We start from the raw sequence: 22,240 nt of genomic DNA, 5'->3' as shown, positions 1-22,240 counted from the left end.
TATCTAATTGGAAGGGTGTTCTTACTGCATTAAGGTCCCTAAATAGTCTGGGATGAGGGAAAAGATACTGACTAACTTTAAACTTTGATATGTTAGTATAAAAGACATAATTCCTAGGGAATCCAACAAGAAGATTGGAAACAGTGCATAAGTTTCAAAATTAGCAGGAGAAACCATGAAATTATTTCCAAAATCCAAACAAAGGCAAGAAAGTGAAGATAATGTTAGAAAGCATCAGTAAAGGTGCTTTTACCCAAAACTGTCTAAATGCTACAATTAAAAATAAAGACTGTGAAGCTGGCTTCTTAAAACATAAACTACATGCTGTTTATAAGAGATACACCTAAAATATAATACAGAAAGACTACAGACAAACACATTACTAATGATAAAGAATGACATTTTATAATGATAAATAAAAAGGTCAGTCCACCAGATAAATATGAAAATTCAAAATGAATTTAATCAGAAATCTATAATAATTCTCTCAATAATAAATATAAATGCAGCCAAGGTGGGAAGATCACTTAAGACTAGGAGTTTGGGACCAGTCTGGGTAACAAGCACAGCAAGACAAAATCTCTAAAAAATTTGAATAAAATTAGCTAAGCATAATTAGTCCTAGCGACTTGGGAGGCTGAGACAGGAGCATCACTTGAGCCCAGGAGGCCAAGGCTGCTGTGAGCTATGACTGCACCACTGCACTCCAGCTTAGGCAACAGAGTGAAACCCTGTCTCTAAAAAGAAAAGGGGGAAAAAAACATACACACACACACACACACACACACACACACACACACACACATGCAGGCAAAATAAATCAGTAAAATTGTAGGAAATTTAAACAAGATTTTATAGAGAGAGAAAAAAACTGTAATCGATGCAAAATTCATATTCTTTTCATGTGTACAGAATATTAACAAAAATTGACCATATACTAGGCTATGCAACAAGTCTCAACAAATTTCAAAGACTGAAATTATACAAACCATTTTTCTGACTTCGGTGTAATTACATTATTTATTTTTTAAAAGTTAACTAAGTTTCACCCAAGATTCAAGAAAGAAATCATTCCAACCATATATAGAAAAAGAGAGTAATTTTCAGCTTAATTTATAACCTTGATCAGAAAGTCAACAAAGATAGTAAGAGAAGGAAATTTTCAGGCCAATTTTACTCATGAACATAGATACAAGAACTATAAACTAAATATTAGCAAAAGAATCTAGATATATATATTCAAATGATAATACATCATAATTAGATTTATGCCACTCCCAGAATGCAAAGTGGCTTAATATTAGTAATCAATTAATGTAATATAACCCCAATGATAGACTAAAAGATAGAACTTATAAAATCCTCAAATGTAGGAAAGGTAGTTGATTAAGATTCAACATCAACTTATGGTTAAAACGAGCAATAAAAATTTTTTGACAATAGAATAGAAATAGAAAATAACTTCTTTTAAAATTATAAAAGGGTATCTACAAATACTCTAATGCTAAAAACCTCCTCTTTGAAATTAGGAGCAAGATGATGCTGCTGCGATCCCCACTCTATTCCACATTAAACAGTAACTCCCCCTTATCTGCTAGGGATATGTCAGACCTCCATAGGTGCCTGAAACCATATAGTTTTGTTTTGTTTTGTTGATACAGGGTCTCACTCTGTCACCCAGGCTGGAGTGCAGTGGTGTGATCTGGGCTCACTGCAACCTCTGCCTCCCAGGTTCAAGTGATTCTCGTGCCTCAGCCTCCAGAGTAGCTGGGACTAGAAGCGCCCGCCACCACACCTGGCTAATTTTTAAATTTTTAGTAGAGACAGAATTTCACCAGGTTGGCCAGGCTGGTCTCAAACTCCTGGCTTCAAGCAGTCTGCCCGCCTTGGCCTCCCAAAGTGTTAGGATTACAGGCGTGAGCCACCATGCCTGGCCCTGAAACCATATAGTATTGAACACTATATACACAGGCCTATCTGGTTTCATTGCACTTCACAGATTATATTGTATATTGTATCCAGATCACTGCTTATTTTACAAATTGAAGGTTTGTGGCAACCCTGCATTGAGAAAGTCTCTTGGTGCCATTTTTCCAACAGTAATGTGCTCACTTCATGTCTTTGAGTCACATTTTGGTAATTCTTACAATACTCAAAGGTTTTTCATTATTATTACATCTGTTACGGTGATCTGTGATCAGTGAACTTGATGTTACTATTGTAATTGTTTGTTGGTGTCACAATCCATGCCCATATAAGGCTGAGAACTTAATCGATAAATGTTGTGTGTTCTGACTGCTCTACCCACCAGCCATTCCCCCATCACTCTCCCTATCCTTGGGCTTCACTATTCCCAGAGACACAACAATATTGAAGTCAGGCCAATTAATAACCCTACAATGGCCTCTGTTCAGGTGAAACAGAGTTGCACGCCTCTCACTTTAAATCGAAAGCTATAAATGATTGAGCTTAATGAGAAAGGTATGTTGAAAGCCAAGATAGAAGGAAAGTTTAGGTCTCTTGTGCCAAACAGTTAGTCAAGTTGTGAGTGCAAAGGAATAGTCCTTGAAGGAAATTAAAAGCACCACTCCAGTAAACACACACATGATACAAAAGCTAAGCAGCCTTATTGCTGAAATGGAGAACATTTGAGTGGTCAGGACAGAAGATAAAACCAGCGACAATATTCCCTTAAGCCAAAGCCTACTACAGAGCAAGGCCCTAACTCTTCAATTCTATAAAGACTGAGAGAGGTGAGGAAACTGCAGAAGAAAAGTTGAAAGCAAGCAAAGCCTGGTTCATGAGGTTTAAGGAAAGAAGCCATCTCCATAACTGAAAAGTGCAAGGTGAAGCAACAAAGGCTGGAGAAGCTGCAGCAAGTTATCCAGAAAATCTAGCTAAGATCAATGATGAAGGTGGTTGCACTAAACAATAGCTTTTCACTGTAGATAAAACAGCGTTCTATTGGCAGATGTCATCTAGGACTTTCATAGCTATAAAGAAGCCAATGCCTGGCTTCAAAACTTCAAAGGACAAGCTGACTTTCCTGTTAGCAGCTGGTGACCTGAAGCTGAAGCTAATGCTCATCTATCATTCAAAAAATCCTTGGGCCCTTAAAAAATACACTATATCTACTCTGCCTGTGCTCTACAAAGCCTGGATAACAGTACATCTGTTTACAGCATAGTTTACTCAATATTTTAAGCCCACTATTGAGATCTGCTGCTCAAAAAAAAAGATTCCTTTCAAAATATTACTGCTCATTGACAATGTACCTGGTCTACCAGGCATGGATCCATGAAACAAAGGGATAAGTCATTTTCAGAGTGGACAAAGCAGGACAGTCCAAGATTTCATCATGCTATAAGAACAGCACACAATTTAAAACTTGTTTATTTCTGGAAATTTCCATTTAATATTTTCTGACTGTGGTTGAGCGTGGCTTACTGAAACTGTACAAAGTGAAACAGCAGATAAATGGGAACCAGGGAACTGCTGTACTGAAGATCTCCAGTGTCCTGAGACAAAAAAGAAGGAAAGGATGGAGGGAGCCAGGGAAAGGAAGGAAGGAAAGGAAGGAAAAGAAGGAAAGGAAGGGAGGGAAGGGAGGGAAGGGAGGAAAGGAAGGGAAGGGAAGGGAGAGAAGGGAGGGAAGGGACGGAAGGGAAGGGAGGGAAGGGTATGGAGATTGGAAAGTATATTGTATCTAGGTCACTTTATAACAAGTTATTCTTCAACTAAGTGGGTTATAAAACAATAAACATTTATTACATCAGTTTCTGTGAATAAGGAATCCAGGCACAGCTTTGCTAAGTCCTCTGGCTTAGAGTTTCTCAAAAGTCTCCAATCAAGGTGTCAGCTAGGGTAGAGTCACCTCAAGGTTTGACCAAGGGAAGATCCACTTCCAAGATCACTCGAAAAGCTGTTGGCAGGCTTCATGTCCACGCTGGCTGTTGGCCAGAGACATCAGTTCCTTGCCTGGTGGGCCTCTGAAAGGGCAGCTCACAACATGACAGCTGGCTTTCCTCAGAGCAAGCCAGGGAGAGAATAAGAAGGAAGACAAGCAAGATGGAAGCCAGAGTTTTGGAATCTAATCTGAGAAGTGATACCCCATCACTGATGATGTATTCTATTATTTAGAAATGTGTCATTTTAGCTCCACCCACACTCAAGGACAGGAAATTACACAAGGCATTAAATACCAGGAGGCAAGGATCACTGAGGACAATATAGATGCTGTCTACCATGGAACGGAAAAGCAAAAGCTGTTTTTTTCCTAATATGTAGACAATGCCAAAGAATCATAATAAATGTTTAGAATTAACAAGTCTAGCAAGGTTCACTGTAAACAAAACTCAGGAAAAATCAGTTTTATACCATACACAAGCAACAAACACTATAAGGAAATTTACAACATCAGCATTTACAAAAGAATTAAACGTCAACATTGATCAGCTGAGTAACTGTTGAAACAGGAAATGGGTACTACAGTCTTTGAAAATTTTGATACTTTTTTTAAAGTATCAAATACTTGGGAACAAATCTAACAAAAGATTTGTAAATCTTCACAGAAAAAAGCAACTTTTTTTCTCATTTATTTCAAATAAATGGAAAGGTAAACCATGGTCATGGACTAGAAGACCTAATATTGTAGACAGCAATTCTCTGCAAATTGATTTATACATATAATACAATCAAAATTAAAAAAAAAACTCAACAGGGTTAGTGTGTGTCTCTGCATGTGTGTGTGTGTGTGTAGGCTTGACAATCTGATACCAAAATTTGTACAAAGACGAAAAAGTCAAAAAAATGGAAAAAAAAGTTCAGCCATATTAATAATCATGGAAATGCAAAATAAAACCATAATCAGACACTATTAATAACCACCACATTGACAACATTTCAAACTCTGACGATAGCAAGTTTCAGTGAGGATATTAAACAAAAGGAGTTCTCATACACTGTTAATGGGAGTGTTAATTGGGACAACCACTTTGGATAACTGCTATTATCTATTCATCAATTTCACACTTAATTGGTGCTTATGTTTTATGATCTCTCCATAAATATGTTATTTTTTTTAAAAAAAGTAATCTTAAAAAAAAAAAGGAAAGAAAACAACCACATATACTTCCAAAGACAAGCAACAGGAAAAGAGGTTCTGAAAAATAAACTCTACCTCGGAGTGAAAATAGAGCAGAAAGAAGAATTATTCTTGGCTCTAAACAGAATGCCAAAGTCTGAGAATGAATCCTGAAACACTAAAAATCTCCCATTACATTATGTATTTGGAATGTAAGGTGGTACCCAAACCAATAGGAATACTTTGGTCCATTTTTAAAAGCAAAATCTGCATCAGATGTAGGAGGTATTTTGCTACAAGAGAACAGGAGCAAATCTTAAGTGCAAGGAAAAATCAGTCCAAGGAGTACTGTAAGCCAATTAGTGGGTGTTGCTCTCAGCTTTCTGGGTAATTGCGCTCAGAGGAAGACTTTCAGATGCTCCATAATCCAAGTGCACCACAATTTTACAAAAGGACAAAGCAATGCTAAAAAATTGGCAAAGTGCTCACCTAAAGACCAGTCAGTACAAAAGCCCAAATCTTACTTTTCATTTTCTCAGAGAAATAAATGACTGATGAAGACCATTGGCAAAGGCATTTGAGGATGCTCTCTAACTGATCTAAATAAATGCCAAAAAAGAAACACGAGGTATGGCATTTTTAAAAAAAATAAGTTTATTTACATTTCACTTACTTTCAAAAGGATGAAAATATATTTATAAAGGAAGTAGTCTCATTTTATTTAACCCATTTGCGTTTGACTTAGAATCAGAGGTCTAAGGGTACCCAAAGAATTTATCCAGTTCAACTTTCCATTTTTAGCTAAGACTGAAATTATACCATTGCAGGCAGATGAAAATCTACTCCACTTATAGGTAAACATCAACTAATATATATGTTATAAAAACACTAGCTTTAGTAAAATCTGTCATAACATCCAATAAATCTGCAATAAAAGACATAGCTATCACAATATAAGACATTAAAAAATTTATGTGCAGCAATAAAAACTGGAATTTATACAGGAGAAATGATAATTGGCTACTAAGTCAATAGCATCACAGTAACAGTACCCAGTGTCTTTCTTATTCAAGTATACACACTATTTTTAAGACTTAAAATTAAGTCTTAAGGCTATAATAAAGATATCAGTAGCTAGGATGTATATACACAATTATTTAATAAACACCATGAAAAAGAAAGCAAAGAGATAAAAATACCCTTAAATTCTGTAGCAATTACAAACATGTTAACATTATCACTATATATTTGACTCATAAATTTTAACCAATTTATACACTTTAAAAATAGCATTGAGTTTTATAAAAATACTAATGGCCAAACATTTTTAAAAACTAAGGCAATCTTTATCTATATTTCAGTAGTCTTTGTTTTATGCTTTTCTTTCTTCCACCACCAAAGTCTTTCTCCTAACCACCATTCACTCAAAACAACAACAGTGGTCTCTAGCACCTGTTGCTGTGGAAGTATTATTACATTCGAAAACTTCTAGTTCTTTGAAATGGTTGGAAAGGCTTCTTTAGTGCCCACATTAGCAGCTGTGGTTTCGGTTTGGGTTTTTCAGGAAACAGAAGTGCTTCACTTTCTGGTGTAGGAAATCGTTCTTGATAGACTTCAGGATAGGATTTCTGAAACTAAAAAAATGAATGGTCCAAGAAGAGTAAAAAAAGACACATAAAAGCCAATAAAATTTGGCAGCCAAATTTTAAGAGTTTCTGAGCCTGTATTTTCCTGTTTTTGTTTATTTTTGTTAAAACATTTCATTCCAATTTCTATAGAGCTAATCCATCTTTCCTTTGATCTAAGCTTCAAATAAGTTCCCCTTTTAATCATGTTTCTGAAAATTCCCCCCACTGCCAACTATAAATAGACCTCACTTTTTATATATTCACAAGTAACTCTGACTTCAAAATAACTTCTGTTCTACACAGTTAAATAAAATTTTGGCCCAATTACATTTCATCATTTCTCTGTTTCTCCAACTCAGCCCCACCAGCTTCTGCTCAAATGGAAGAGGGAATATTCTGGTGTATATTACTTTGTGAAAAGCTTAAAAGAGAGGCAGTATACTTTCTGTTGATCTTTACCACTAAACTCCTCCAAAATTACTCTGAGAATAATATGATCAGAAGCCCAGAACTCTGGTGCTCTGTGTGTAATCCCACATGTACGGTGTTCCCTGAATCCAACTATGTAGAGTTCAGTCTTTAAAAACAAAAACCACTCACCTGATCATGGATCAACCTTTATGAATAGTCAAAAGTAACATATTGTGAGTTAAAAACGATTCGCTGGAACCCTAAGCTGTGTTCCCTAACATAAGAGGAACTAAAAACTTGTACTGATACCTGAGGCAAGAAACTAATTTGATAGTGGCTATCTAAAACCAACGGCTTTTAAACTCTAAACATTTTACACCTGTGAATTCCATCTGATTTGCCTTTTGAAAACATGAAAAGGAATCCACCCTCACTGATAGCTTCTCTGAGATTAAAGCAGATGCTCTGCTAATTCACATCATGCCACATACCAAAACAAAGGACAAATATTAGAGAATAGCTCCAAAAATGAAGAGTTTGGCAATGGTAACAGATTTACACTGAAGAATAAAGATCTAGGAAACTGACCACAAGTGTGTAAATCAGTGAGACTTCTAGAATGTATGAACTAATATACTTAGAAAACTGCTATGGCTCAGAAGATGAGATTTACATGAAGCCTATTAAAATTAAAAAAAAAACATAAAAACAGTAGGGAGGAGAAAAAATGGCTTATAAAGAATATCCTTTTACCTGCTTCAGTTTCTTCTTTTTCTCTTTGTTGGAGAGTTTGGCATCTGTTATGACTTCCTCCAACAAGGCTGCCAGAGGTTCCTGAGAGCCATATGATCTTTGATATTCAAATTCCTCTGGACTAATTTGACGGCAAAATGATGGAGCAGATAAAGTGATATCCATATCAGCTCCTGGGTATTTTATCTGAGGCAAAAGGATTAGTAGTGAAAGAATATAGCATATTTTCAAATAAATTATAAGAATTAGTTTAGATCAAATACAGGATATCTCCTTGTACTGTAGCAATGCCATGTTAGTCCTCAAAATTTGATTGGGGGAAACTCTATATTGAAAAGTAAAAGTATTTCCATAACTTCAAAATATTATTTAAAGCCACGGTTTTAAATTGGATTTTTACCTTTGTAAACCCAAGAGCCATTTCAATAACAAAAAAAGCTTGTGCCCTCGTTGGGAACAGGCCCCAAAACTGGCCATAAACAAAATCTCTGCAGCACTGTGACATGCTCGTGATGGCCTTGATGCCCATGCTGGAAGGTTGTTGGTTTACAGGAATGAGGGCAAGGAACACCTGGCCCACCCAGGGCGGAAAACCGCTTAAGGCATTCTTAAACCACAAACAATAGCATGAGCGATCTGTGCCTTAAAGACATGTTCATGCTGCAGATAACTAGCCAGAGCTCTTCCCTTTATTTCGCCCACCCCTTTATTTCCCATAAGGAATACTTTTAGTAAATCTTATGACTGGCTTGCTGTCAATAAATATGTGGGTAAATCTCTGTTCAAAGCTCTCAGCTCTGAAGGCTGTAAGACCCCTGATTTCCCACTCCACATTCTATATTTGTGTGTGTGTGTCTTTAATTCCTCTAGGGCCACAGGGTTAGGGTCTCCATGACCGAGCTGGTCTCGGCATTCCCTCTTTTAACAAGATCTGAAATTCAAGCATAAATTAAACACATTGACTAAAATGATTCAAAACATTGATAATGTTGGATATCCACTGGAACTATCCAGGCGCATTCCCACATCTGAAGAGTGTGATTCTCAATGCCTTGGGGATGGTAGTGGCACGCATTTAGCTAAGCTTTTAGGAAGAGAGGGGTACTAAAATCATTTCCTAACATCTTACCCATGAGAATCAAGTAAAACAACAAAGGTGCAGACATTGCAGAAGGGATAAGGGAGAAGAGAGAAATAAGAGGAAAAAGGAAACCAAGGCCTGTGAATAAATGAACATACATTAAAAATATTTAATTTCAGAGCCTGGAGTCCTTTGAAATAGAAGGTTGCAGATGAGGATCATAGAAGGCTTGTGTCAAAAACATTGCCTACCTAATAATGTATCCCAGGGTCAGCCCTGAAACTGTCCTAAAACAATCACTGGAATAATCCAAGCAACACTGCATTTTCAGAGAAGCACTCCCCTAAATGTGATACAGTGTAGAGGCTTAGGAGCCTAATCAAAAGAACAAAGATCTATAGGTTCTGAGTGCTGAATGGAACAGGTGCTTGGCAGTTCTAATATGTACTTGCAAGAGAGAAAAGGTAACTGGACAAATGAATCACTACTGATTTTATTCAGAGCACACTGCAGTGTCTCTTAACAAGATCATGTTTACCTGCAGTTAAATTAATCACCATAGCTCAGCCTTCTGAACTTCAAGTAATAGCAAAGGGCTCACAAGACTAAGTTACTACAATATATGCCTGTGCTATGCATGTGAATACACAAACCTAGCAAGTATACAGGGCAACACAGTTATTGCTTGATATTGTTTGGCTGTGTCCTCACCCAAATCTCATCTTGAAATGTAGTTCCCATAATCCCCTTGCTGTGGGAGATGGGAGGTAACTGAATCACAGGGTGGTTCCCCCCATGCTGTTCTTATGATAGTGAGTGAGTTCTCATGAGATCTGATGGTTTTATGAGGGGCTTTTCTCCCTTTTGCTCGGTGCTTCTCTCTCCTGCTGCCTCATGAAGGATGTGTTTGCTTCCCCTTCTGCCATGATTGTAAGTTTCCTGGGGCCTCCCCAGCCATGCTGAACTCTGAGTCAATGAAACCTCTTTCCTTTACAAATTACCCAGTCTTGGGTATGTCTTTATTAGCAGCATGAGAGCAGACTAATACACTGCTATAACATTTCCTTGCAGAAACTTGGTGAAGTATTTCTGTTCATTTTTATTTTCTTTAGGGTTGGCTCATAAAAATATCAGAGGAAAAAAATTAAACTAAAACAGCAGTTAAAATTACACTTTTCACCCATGCAAGTGGCAAAGATATATACGTGTTAATGATAATATCCAAAGTAGGCAAAGGGGCAAAGAAATGAACACTCTCTTATACCACTGACAGAAATGTAAATTGAAATGATCATTCTAAATTTGGCAATATGCTATAGATATTTAAAATATGTTCATGGCCTTTGGCCAAGCAATGCTGCCCCTAGGAGTTTATTCTTAAAAAATAATCACAGATTAGCCAAAAAAAATCTACCTTTAAAAATATTTACTGCTATATTGCTTCCAAAATGGGGGAAAGCATGAAAACAATCTAAATACCAACCAAAAAGTATCATTTAAATAAATTATGGTATATCCATATTATGGAATACTATGTTGCCAATAATATTATTATGGAATAATATAACAATAATGATGATACCAACAACAAAGGCAGCTACTAATTGTAGGTTTACAATGTGATAAACATTATTGTGAGCATTTCACATGTATTAAGCCCACATGTATTTTAATCACATGTTTTAATTCCCCAGAAAAACTCTATGAGGTAAATATTAACTACTATTATTCCCATTTTACAGATGAGAAAAAGAAATGTTGGGACAGATGTTGAAGCACAGACATGTTATATAATTTGCCTAAGGTGACACAGCTAACAAAAGGCATGTCATGAATTCACAGGCTCCTGAGTCTGTGCTCTTGGCCATTCTCATGCCAATCAACAATATTTAATGATGGGGGAATTTTTTTCTCATTGTTAACAGAATGTAAGTGGCAGGAAGGGAGGCAGGCAGGAAGGGAGGCAGGCAAGAAGGAAGCAGGGAAGGCGGGAAGGAGGGAAGGAAGGAAGGGAGGGTGGGGAGGGAAGAGAGAGGGAAGAAAGTAAGGTAGGCATGGACATAGACAGCAGACAGACACAGAAAAAAAAAATCTGAAAGACTATAATACTGACTATGAACATTTTAGTGTAACTCTGATACTTTTTGGTGTGTTTTTTCTATATTTCCCAAGTTTCTTCAATGTGTTAGGTTGATAATTGCAAAAAAATAGAAAAAAATTTAATTTTAAAATTGCCTTTTAATTATTTTTGTAATACCTCAGAAGGAGGCAGTTCACTGGTCCTTGATTGTGGTGCCTCAAAAAGATCTCAAATGAGAAGAGGTCCAATCAGTCCGAAGGAGTCAAGTGGACCTTCTGCCTGCCTTTACCAGGTTTCTGCTCCCACAGGCTGACATACAAACCCCACTTTGGGGTCCACACGATAATAATATATTATATTTCTTTTGCATTGTTTTTATATAACCACCATGACAACAGCAGCAGCTACCTTTCAAAGAATACCTGACATATATCAGAAATTCATCCTAGGAATTGTAAAGTATAGTGTTCTAATCTTCACAACTTTATAAAGAAAGAATAGCACATTTTAATGCCTGAGGAAAGAAAGTAAAATCCAAAGAGGTTAAGGGACTTGCCCAGAGTCACACGACAGAAAGGATACAGCTAGGAATTTGGCCAGGGATTCATGGCTCTCATGCCAGTGTTCTTCTACTGTACTATGATTTTTAGACAGGCAATATGGAATGATAGTTTAGAGCACTGATTACAGAGGCTGACTGCAACAGTCAGAATTCTGGCTCTGTGGCCTTAAGCGAAGTTATTTAAGTTCTTTGTGCCTTAGCTTTTTCATGCAAAGAGTGGGAATATTAAACTAGGTCACAGGGCAATTATGAATCAAGACACTTACTGCACATAAAATCATTTCCATCAGTAGGTGTATGTAGATTCTAAACAAACTCATTCAAGGAATTAGCAATAAAAAATATGCCGCATGGATTGATACAACAAAACCAAATGTGCATTCTGTAAACTTTTCAATGACAATACAAACACATGCAGGGGATTACTATGTGCCAAGACCTGTTGTAAGTACTTTATAAACATTAATTCACTTAATCCTCATAATAAAATGCCCCAAGAAGCCTAGCAAGCTTACGTGACTTTATATTGCCAATTTCATAGAACTGATAATATCCTTTCCTTTACCTGGACTCTTCGTAGATGAGCCACACGCTCCTCTATAGAGGTCTGCAAGGCCAAAGGGACTTTCAGAATTTCCTGGTAATTGTCCATCAGAAATGTTACCAATCTAGCAGCTAATAACTCATCCAAGTCCACTTCATCCTTGGAACACAAGATGCAACGGGAAAACGTCTGAACCATCTAAAAAAAGAGCGGGGTGGGGGGTAAACGCAGATGAGTATTTTTCTGAACTGAGTGCAATCTAATTTGCAAAAGGCAAATATGAGAAATGGTCTAAGGCACAGGGTGCATATTCTACCAAGAGTACCCAGCCATCTCAGATGGGTTGATGGTCTCAACAACCAGAACAAACAAAATGTGCATCTTCCTGTTAAGAGACTGCAGAGAGATGCTTATCTGAGCAATTTTTAAACCTCCTTTTACACGATTTTAAATATACATATATATATATACACACACATACACACATATAAATATATGAAAACAAATTTTGAAAATCATTATCACCATGACTTGAATCATGTAGCACTACTAAGTTCAAAGCACTTTATAGCCATTTAGTCAATTATTATTTATCCTAATTTCATTATTGATTTGTTTTAAACCGCTAACACAGTCCACATGCCTCAACCATTACATCTTTTCCTAGTTAGCTTATTTTCTCTAGGATTTTCGATGTATATTTGACAATCATCTTTGAACAAAGCCATGGGACTTTTCAAGAAGTACATTAAGTGATGAGACTCTCTTTGAGGCAAGCAGAAATGCAAAATATATTATAGCATCAATGTAATAATTTCCATAGAATTGAAATTAACTATTCTTTTTTTTTTTTTTTTTTTTTGACGGAGTCTCGCTCTGTAACCTATGCTGGAGTGCAATGGTGTGATCTTGGCTCACTGCAACCTCCGCCTCCCAGGTTCAAGCAATTCTCCTGCCCCAGCCTCCCGAGTAGCTGGGATTACAGGCGCCTGACACCATGCCCAGCTAATTTTTGTAATTTTAATAGAGACGGGGTTTCACCATGTTGGTCAGGCTGGTCTAGAACTCCTGACCTCAGGTGATCCACCTGCCTCGGCCTCCCAAAGTGCTGGGATTACAGGAGTGAGCCACCATGCCCAGCCTAACTACTCCATTCTTAATACTGTTCTTTGGACTGGCTTTTGTTTTGTTTTTGTTTTTTCCTACTACTTTTATCGCTGACAATCTTCCTTCAAAATCTTTAAGCAAAAAATCATGTAATTCTGCTTAGTAACACTTCATTAACACACTGCAAATGATCTTCACTTACATTTACATGTACAGAGAGACACACAGGCAGAGAATTTTTTGCCTGGAGACCATGGACCCCAGGGACTCTGTGATCGCCTTGAAACTGCATGCAAAGTTTTGCACGTGTATTTTATATGCAGAATAGATATAAAGTTTTCTTCAGCTTTTCAAAAAGGTCTATTAGCCTCTCTAACCATCCACTCACTCCAAAAAAATATAGAGATCAAGAATCCTACTGGGCACTAAGTGCTCCTCTGATCTCACTCTATTACTTCTAAAACTGGGCCAGTGAATCCCCAGGGAGTACACAGTGTTTTAACAGGATATGGAAAGCACATACATTCCACTGAAGCACCAGTTTTGCTCAAAGACATTTTTTGAGGAAAATTAAGAGATTTTGCTAGTAAGTAAATTCTAAAATAAACTCTCTTTAAAAACATATGCCAATAGAAGCAGAGATTAGATGGTAGGTACCACAGGTTGGGGGATACAGGGACATGGAAATAGAAGATGTTGGTCAAAGGGTACAAAGATCCAGTAAGACAGGAGGAGCAAGTCTTAATGCTCTAGTGCACAGCACGGTGACGACAATTATAATAATATATTGTATATTTCAAAATTGCGAAAAGAATAGATTTTTAATGATCTCATTACAAAAAAATGATAAGTTGGTATGGTAATGAATCTGTTAATTAGCTTGATTGACTCTATAATGTATACATGAATTAAAACATCACATATGCAATTATTATTTGTCAATTAAGAATAAATTTAAAATAATTTTAAGTGGGAGAACAGGATGTAGCAGATCTCTCTACAGAGTCTGCCCTACTCAAGTCTCCATTTCTCATTATGTTCTTTAAGACACTTAGAACAAAAGCACGACACAAGTCTGGGTGGACACTGACTGTGGCTCTTTTAAGCAAGCCTGCTTTGTACTTCCCTCTGATCACCCAAACTAATACACCTTACTCAGTCGACTTTCATTCCAAAAAGTCATACCTGATGTTAAAAATCAACCTACCAGTGTTCGGGTACCAAAGCCATCACACAGGGGTGGCATCTCTTTGTTTAAGCAAATCCTTGCCATCATCCTCATCAATAGCTGTAACTTTCTCCTATTTTCAGGAGGTAGGAGAAGGCAGCAAATCTGAAATGCTTCAACTGCCACTTTCTCCTTCTGTAACAAACCTGATTTAGGAAAAAAAAAATGTTATCTTTCAACACCTATAGCCTAGTAGATTCTATGTGGTTGTATTTTAACAAAATATATATTAGTAAAATTACATAAAATATTTTCACATATTCAACTATACTGGGTCAATTGAATATAGATCCATTGTCACTCACAAATCACTATAGAAAATACAAACCATCAACCAGGCATGACAAATATATAGAACCAAATACAGCCATTTTCTCCTCCCATACACTAGACAGATATATCTCAATTTTCATAGCACTCTTTCCCGAACCAGGAGCAGCCAGGCTAACACTATCATAACCCTCAACACTCACGTTGTTAATAAGTCCAAAATAGCAAGAACGTGAACGTGTCATCACTCCCCTGAATTCTCCCCTCTGTATTATTTCCTCATTATCAGCAGGCTCACCACCTTGCATGACTCTCAGTGACTAAATAAAGGACTGATGCCCACATAGTCAGTCCACTGCCAAATGGCTCCCCTTCTTTCTAAATAATGCCTTTCAAATAACCCTTCTTTCCACTTAGGCTATCTTTCTTAGTTAAGTGTGCTGATTCAATCATGTTATATGCCATCCTTCCTCATCTCAGGTATGATTTTGCTAAAAGTTAGGATATTCTAGCCAGGCACAGTGGCTCACGCCTGTAATCTCAGCACTTTGAGATGCTGAGATGGGAGGATCACTTGAGGCCAGGAATTTGAGACCAGCCTGGGCAACATAGTGAGAACCCATTTCTACAAAAAAAAAAAAAAAAAAAAAAAAAATTTAATTAGCTGCCATGGTGGCACACGCCAGTAGTCCTAGCTATTCAGGAAGCTGAAGGAGGAGAACTGTTTGAGCCCAGGAGTTTGAGGTTACAGTGAGCCATAATGGCACCAGCCTGGGCAACACAGCAAGACCCTGTCTCTTTTTTTTTTTTTTAAAGGATATTATAATATTGCTCTCTTTTTTACTATATTTGTCCCTGGACATACTTATATCCAAGCCCTCTAATGAGGTAAAACTGCTTCTATCAGTTTATCTGTCCTATATCCAACCATTTCAAGTTACCACTAGTCTTTGGAAGGCAAAAAACATCTTTTAGATTGAATAAGTATTTTCTGACCATCTACAATATACAAGAACTGCGCTAGATCCCAGAAATACAAAGATATACCAGGCCTCTTCCTTTGAAGAGCTTATGCACTGTGAGGAGAAACCCATAAACAAATAAGTGACAAATGAAAAGCAATGCAAGAAATATCTGCAAGGGCCACAGGAGGGGAACTATAAGCCACTCAGTATGACATGCAGTTATGAGGGGAATGACTTGGTAGAAGTAAAGCTAGAAAGATCAACAGAGATGAGGTCTCAGAAGGCCCTGACTGCCAGAGGAAGGAGATTGGGTTTGATCCCAAAGGCAGTGGATGTGCATGGACGGGAAAGGAGGGCAGAAGGCAGATCTTTTCTAGACCAAGTGCTGATCCTAGACGTACTCAGGAATGCTGTTGATTATATCACTATCATCTATGTAGACCTGTTTTCAATTCCACATCATCAAATCATGGAAAGAAAAAAGGTTTACGATAATATTTTAATATATTCTTTCATTTACCCAACAAATATTTATGAACCCCCACCTGTATTCCAGGAACTGTATTAGGAGGGGACATGCAGTGAGGAATAAAGCAAAATCCCTGTGTGATCTCATGGAGCTTGTTTTCCAGAAGATAAAAAGCAAAAAGATCTGTAATCCCAGCACTTTGGGAGGCCGAGGCGGGCGGATCACGAGGTCAGGAGATCGAGACCATCCTGGCTAACATGGTGAAACCCCGTCTCTACTAAAAATACAAAAAATTAGCCGGGCGTGGTAGCGGGCGCCTGTAGTCCCAGCTACTCGGGAGGCTGAGGCAGGAGAATGGCGTGAACCCGGGAGGTGGAGCTTGCAGTGAGCCGAGATCGCGCCACTGCACTCCAGCCTGGGCGACAGAGCGAGACTCCGTCTCAAAAAAAAAAAAAAAAAAAAAAAAGCAAAAAGATATAGAAATACAAGGTCAGGCGGAAAGATGCTATGGAGAAAAATACACTGGAGAGGAGCTGGGGAGTGAGGGGATGTGCTCCAAAAAAAACACTTCTATCATTTTCAGGAAGGCCCTCTCTAAGGAGGTAACATGTGAGCAGAGACCCAAAGGAAATGAGAGCAAGCCAGGGAAATACTGCAGAGACAAACTTTCAAGGTGGAGGGAATGGCAATTACAAACATTGTAATGTGAGAGCATGCTGGGAGTGTGTGACGTACAGGAATGCGTCCAGCATCAAGAGACAGTGTGTGTAAGGAAAACACAAGTCAGAAATCAGGTTAGAGAGGCAGCCAAGGGGCGGATCATGCAGAACTTTGTAGGCTATGTCATTAAAGACTGAGGGGTTCATTATAAATGACCTGAGAAACCACTGGTGGGTTCTGAACAGAGGAGTCACTTGATCTGAATTGCTTTTTACTGTGGCACCTGTATAGCAAATAGATTGCAAGGGGAAAGCAGGGAAAAAGGAAGACACACAGCATGCTGATGGTCTGAATGGGGATGTAGTGCTTGAACTGGTAATAACTAGTTAAATTCTCTTTCTCCACAAAGCCATCTAGTTTTTCTGTAAAGCCTTCTATCTCATTGTCCCACAAATCCCTTCTTTTTCCAAATTAAAAATCCCTTTGCAAAGGCAGATTTCACCTTATCCTTACTGCATTGTATCTATATTGCTTTATGAATGAGACTACAAGCTAACCGAAAGCATAATGCATTTATTTTGGCAAGCCACATTTCCTAGTATAATACAAGGCAAACAGATAAACACTCAAATACCTATTTATCAATAGACTATATATTATATTATATTATATTATATTTATTATATTATGTTAATTATTAGCCAGTATTATATGGCTACTAAATGATAATTTTTGAAGTTATGCAACAATATTAGTAGTACAATATTTTTAAAAAATAAAAGCATGCTGATTATAAAGCCTTTATGAAAAATAATGTATTAAAAAAGAAATATATTTTAAAATTAAGAGTACCTCAGGGCTATAAAATAATCAGAATTTTATAAAAGAAATTTAAAAATTTCTTTGTGAGGATGCTATTAAACAAATATGTAAAAATTATATCCATTATATCTTTTCAAAAAATTATTACTAAACTCTAAACAACCAGTTGCTTGCCAAACTTAGAGTAGATAATAATTTCAGACTTTATGAAAATTAAATGAGGCTAGGCATGGTGGCTTACACCTATAATCTCAGCATTTTGGGAGGCCAAGATGGAAGGATCACCTGAGGCCAGGAGCTTAAGACCAGCCTGGACAACATAGCAAAATCCCATCCCTACAAAAACATTAAAAAATTAGATAGGCATAGTGGTGCATGCTTGTGGTCCTAGCTACTCAGAAGACTGAGGCCAAGAGGATCACTTGAGCCTATGAGTTTGAGTCTGCAGTGAGCTATGATTGCACACTGCACTCCAGCCTGGGCAAAAGAGCAATACCCTGGGAAAAGAAAAGGAAAGGGAAAGGGACAAAGAAAGAAAAAGCAAAAAAGAAATCAAGCAAGAAGGCATAGGTAAATTCATCTCAGGAATTTATCTACAGAAACATACATACTGGGTGATAAGCGACCATCCTTGACTCATAAACATCCCAATAACTCAACCTTCCTGTGAGACCAGGGCCTCCCTTTTCCTCCCTCCTGTCACTGATCCCAGCTGGGACTCCTCTACGATTTCTTCCAACTGTCAACCTTCCTATTTCCTGTGAAAACAGAAGCCTATGCTACTATCTCTTCCTCCTTTAAATCCATAATCATTCCCCAAGATCATCCTCCTGCTTCTAGCAGTGGAGGAGCCACTATCAGTATCTTTAATGGAAGCAAGTCTCTGCCGCACAATATTGGATAATGTGGAAGGAGAGGGAGTTGCTTACTCCCAAAGCTAAAAGAGCAGCATGAAAGGATGAGGTTCCTGTCACCTGCAGCTGGAGCATGGAATACAGTTTACCAGACTGGGGAGAAAACCCACTGTAAGGACTGGTTAGGTCTATAACACTACTAGATTTGAACCACAGTTGAGCTACATAATGAATTAAGTAGGACTCTGTAAGTTGATCTTGTAATTTAGCTATCTTTTATAGCAATGTTCTGAGTAGTGGAGAGAGAGGAGAAGAGCAGAACACTTGTTCCAAGCTACCTGCTTGGAAAGGCTTGGGACAAAACCTATTATTTTGACATAATTTATGAGATAAAATTGAAAAATTAATTCATATCTCCCTCCAAAGAGGTATAAAACTGGTATGCCCAATTCCATTTACCTGCTTACTTTTTTCCAAGTATACATTACTACCACTTAATATACTACAGAATTTACTTATTATGTTATCTGCCATTGTTTCCTCTCTGCCCTACTGGAATGTAAGCTCCACAGGGTAGGGGTTCTTATCATTTTCATTTGTTGATATGCCTCCCATGGCTAGAAAAATACCTGGTACATCATAGGTACCAACACATTTCTGTGTAAAGAATGAATGAATGAATGATATGAATGAATGAATACATGAATGAAGGATAAGAATGACCCATCTCTTATTGGGATTGTAGCCAGAATATCTGGATTAAATCCCAGCTCTCACCGATTGTGGACAAGTCAACCTTCATAAATCAGAAAATGTTGTCAATAGTCATAAAACCAAATCAATGTACTACACTGGGTATCCATGGGCTATATAGAGGAGTCAAGTGAACTAAAAGTTTCAGTGGCATCAATCATAGCTACTACTATCTTAAAGCATTAAAACTAACATCAGGAGGAAGCTGATGATGAATCACATACAACTTTGGCTAGATTTTCTTTAAAATCTGGTTAAGAAATATATTGTGCACTAATAGATAAGATTAAATTTGGCTCTGGGTGTCACAACAATAGCAGGTAAAATTCCACAATGTCCCAACACAAGCATATTATTGAATAATAAATCATTTAATTATACCCTCCTAAACCCTAATTACCTAAACATTTGTAGAACCACATTACATAGTATGGAAGAAGATATAAACTTATGTAAACATCATCCATATATTATGTTTTTGTAAAATTCACCATGTGTAATTCAGAAAGCCTCTGTCACAGTTATTACTCTGTGAGTCACTGGAAGATTTTCAGGCTTGCATTATTATTACATACAAAAAGATATGTCTCATTCCCTGGTGTTAGAATGTCCTAAACAACTCAAACTTTTTTGATTTTTCAGCTGAAAGTTTGTAGATGTTTTTGTTAGCTTCAGTGAGAGAACTATCTTTGCAGTTGCCATTTGAGAGTTGGCTCCTTGTTATAGATTACCAAAGTCTTTATTGGAGTCACCTATTAATATACAGGTATAACCTCGTTTTACTGCACTTCCCTTTAGTTGCTTTGTAGGTATTATGTTTTTTACAAATTGAAGTTTTGTGGCAACCCTGTGTTAATCAAGGCTATCACCACCATTTTTCCAACAACATGTGCTCACACCATGTCTCTGTATCACATTTTGGTAATTCAGAATATTTCAATTTTTTAATTATTATTTTATCTATTATTATGACCTATGATCAATAAGTAATCTTTGCTGTTACTACTGTAAGTGTTTGGGGGAACCACACAATATGCCCATAAGACTGTGAACTTAATCAACCAATGTGTGTGTTCTGACTGCTCCACCAACAGGTGGTTCCCCTGTCTCTCTCCCTCTCTTTGGGCCTCTCTATTCCCTCAGACACAACAATATTGAAATTGGGCCAATTAATAACCCTACAATGGCCTCTAAGTGTTCAAATGAAAGAAGAGTCGCATATCTGTCACCTTAAATCAAAAGAAACTATTGACCTTAGTAAGGGTGGCAGGTCAAAAGCTGAGAGAAGTCACAAGCTAGGCCTCTGGTGCCAAACAGCCAAGTTATGAATGCAAAGAAAAGTTCTTGAAAGAGACTAAAGTGCCACTCCAGTGAGCACACAAATGATAAAGCAGTGAAACAGCTGTGTTGCTGATAGGGAGAAAGTTTGAGTGGCCTAGATAGAAGATCCAACCAATCACAACATTTCTTTAAGCCCCACCCTAACCTAGAGAAAAGTCCTAACTCTTCAATTCTATAAAGGCTGAGGGAGGTGGGGAAACTACAGAAGAAAACTTGGAATCTAGCAGAGGCTGGTTTATGAGGTTTGAGGAAAGAGGCTGTCTTCATAACATAAAAGTGCAAGGTGAAGCAGCAAGGGTTAATGTAGAAGCTGCAGCAAGTTATCTAGAAAATCTAGCTAAGATCATGATGAAAGTGGCTACATTAAACAACAGATTTCCAATGTAGACAAAAACAGCCTTTAATGGGAAAAGATGCCATCTAGGACATTTGTAACTAGAAGGGAGAAGTCAATATTTGGCTTCAAAGCTTGAAAGGACAGCCTGGCTCTCTTGTTAGGGGCTAATACAGCTGGTGACTTGAAGTTGAAACCAGTGCTCCTTTACCATTCCAAAAATCCTAGGGCCCTTAAGAATTATGCTACATCTGGCTGAGTGCAGTGGCTTATGCCTGTAATCCTAGCACTTTGGGAGGCTGAGGTGAGTGGATCACCTGAGGTCTGGAGCTCAAGTCCAGCCTGGCCAACATGGTGAAACCTTATCTCTACTAAAAATACAAAAATAGCCAGGCATGGTGGCATGTGCCTGTCGTCCCAGCTATTTGGGAGGCTGAGGCAGGAGAATTGCTTGAGCCCAGGAAGTGGAGGTTGCAATGAGCCAAGATTGCGCCACTGCACTCCAGCCTGAGCAACAGCGCAAGACTCCACCTAAAAAAAAAAAAAAAAAAATAGAATTATGCTACATCTATTCTACCTGTGTTCCAGAAATGACAACACATGGTTTAGTGAAGATTTTAAGCCCACTGTTGAGATCTGCTCAAAAAAAAAAAAAAAAAAAAAGAATAGTAAGTAATAGTAAGTAATCAGTGTTACTTTCCTGATTTTTATGCTTGTCTGAGGGTCCTGCAGGGAAGTGACCTAGTTTGTAGGAAAAACACACAGAAGTATTTATAGGTGATAGAACATTTGATTAGCAATTTACTTTCAAATGGTTCAGAAAAAAAAAAAAGTCTTTGGACTGTGCTATAGCCGTTCTTGTAAACTGGAGATTGTTAGAAAATTTAAAAATTTGTTTAAAAGAGAAATGGTGAAAGGTCTGAGGGAATGCAAGGTCACATGTGAGCTAAGAATAGTGTTATGAATACTCTAAGGATGTCAATCATATTGTTCTGGTTTCCATCATTGCCACAAATAACTGAAGGATATAAAATAAAAGTGTGACAGCTGGGAGATATCGTCACTCTTCTAAGCTTCTCTTGTGCTATACACACACAGGAGCAACATGCTACTTTTTAAATGCATTGCTTTTTTGTAGTCTTCATTATGCTTCTCTTCTCATGAGATATTCATTGCGAGATTTCAATTTCTCTAAATCAATTTGAAGGCCATGATTTGACCCTTACAATATCTGCATAACAAAAACACATTTTAAAATAGGGTGCTAAGATAGGGCAACTATGGACAAATAAACT

At 37.6% G+C, this 22,240-nt stretch overlaps 1 protein-coding gene across 4 annotated transcripts in view; it reads right to left on the bottom strand.

The window, feature by feature from the left end:
* Nucleotides 1-5,714: 5,714 nt before the first annotated feature.
* Nucleotides 5,715-22,240, bottom strand: part of DEPDC1B (DEP domain containing 1B) — a 107,064-nt gene continuing 90,538 nt past the window's right edge. For 2 of the 4 annotated variants that reach the window (XM_517749.9, XM_054684359.2), the window contains exons 8-11: nucleotides 14,457-14,623; nucleotides 12,164-12,340; nucleotides 7,876-8,061; nucleotides 5,715-6,717 (exon numbers count right to left, since the gene is read on the bottom strand). In XM_517749.9, coding sequence (XP_517749.4) covers nucleotides 6,556-6,717; nucleotides 7,876-8,061; nucleotides 12,164-12,340; nucleotides 14,457-14,623 — 692 coding nt within the window. In that variant the 3' untranslated portion in view covers nucleotides 5,715-6,555. The remainder of the gene's footprint in view (nucleotides 6,718-7,875; nucleotides 8,062-12,163; nucleotides 12,341-14,456; nucleotides 14,624-22,240) is intronic. The other 2 variants (XM_016953282.4, XM_063810421.1) reach the window with 1 other exon arrangement.

This window comes from Pan troglodytes, chromosome 4 (assembly GCF_028858775.2).
Source record: "Pan troglodytes isolate AG18354 chromosome 4, NHGRI_mPanTro3-v2.0_pri, whole genome shotgun sequence".
NCBI lineage: Eukaryota > Metazoa > Chordata > Mammalia > Primates > Hominidae > Pan > Pan troglodytes.
This window is presented reverse-complemented; position numbering and strand designations above follow the sequence as displayed.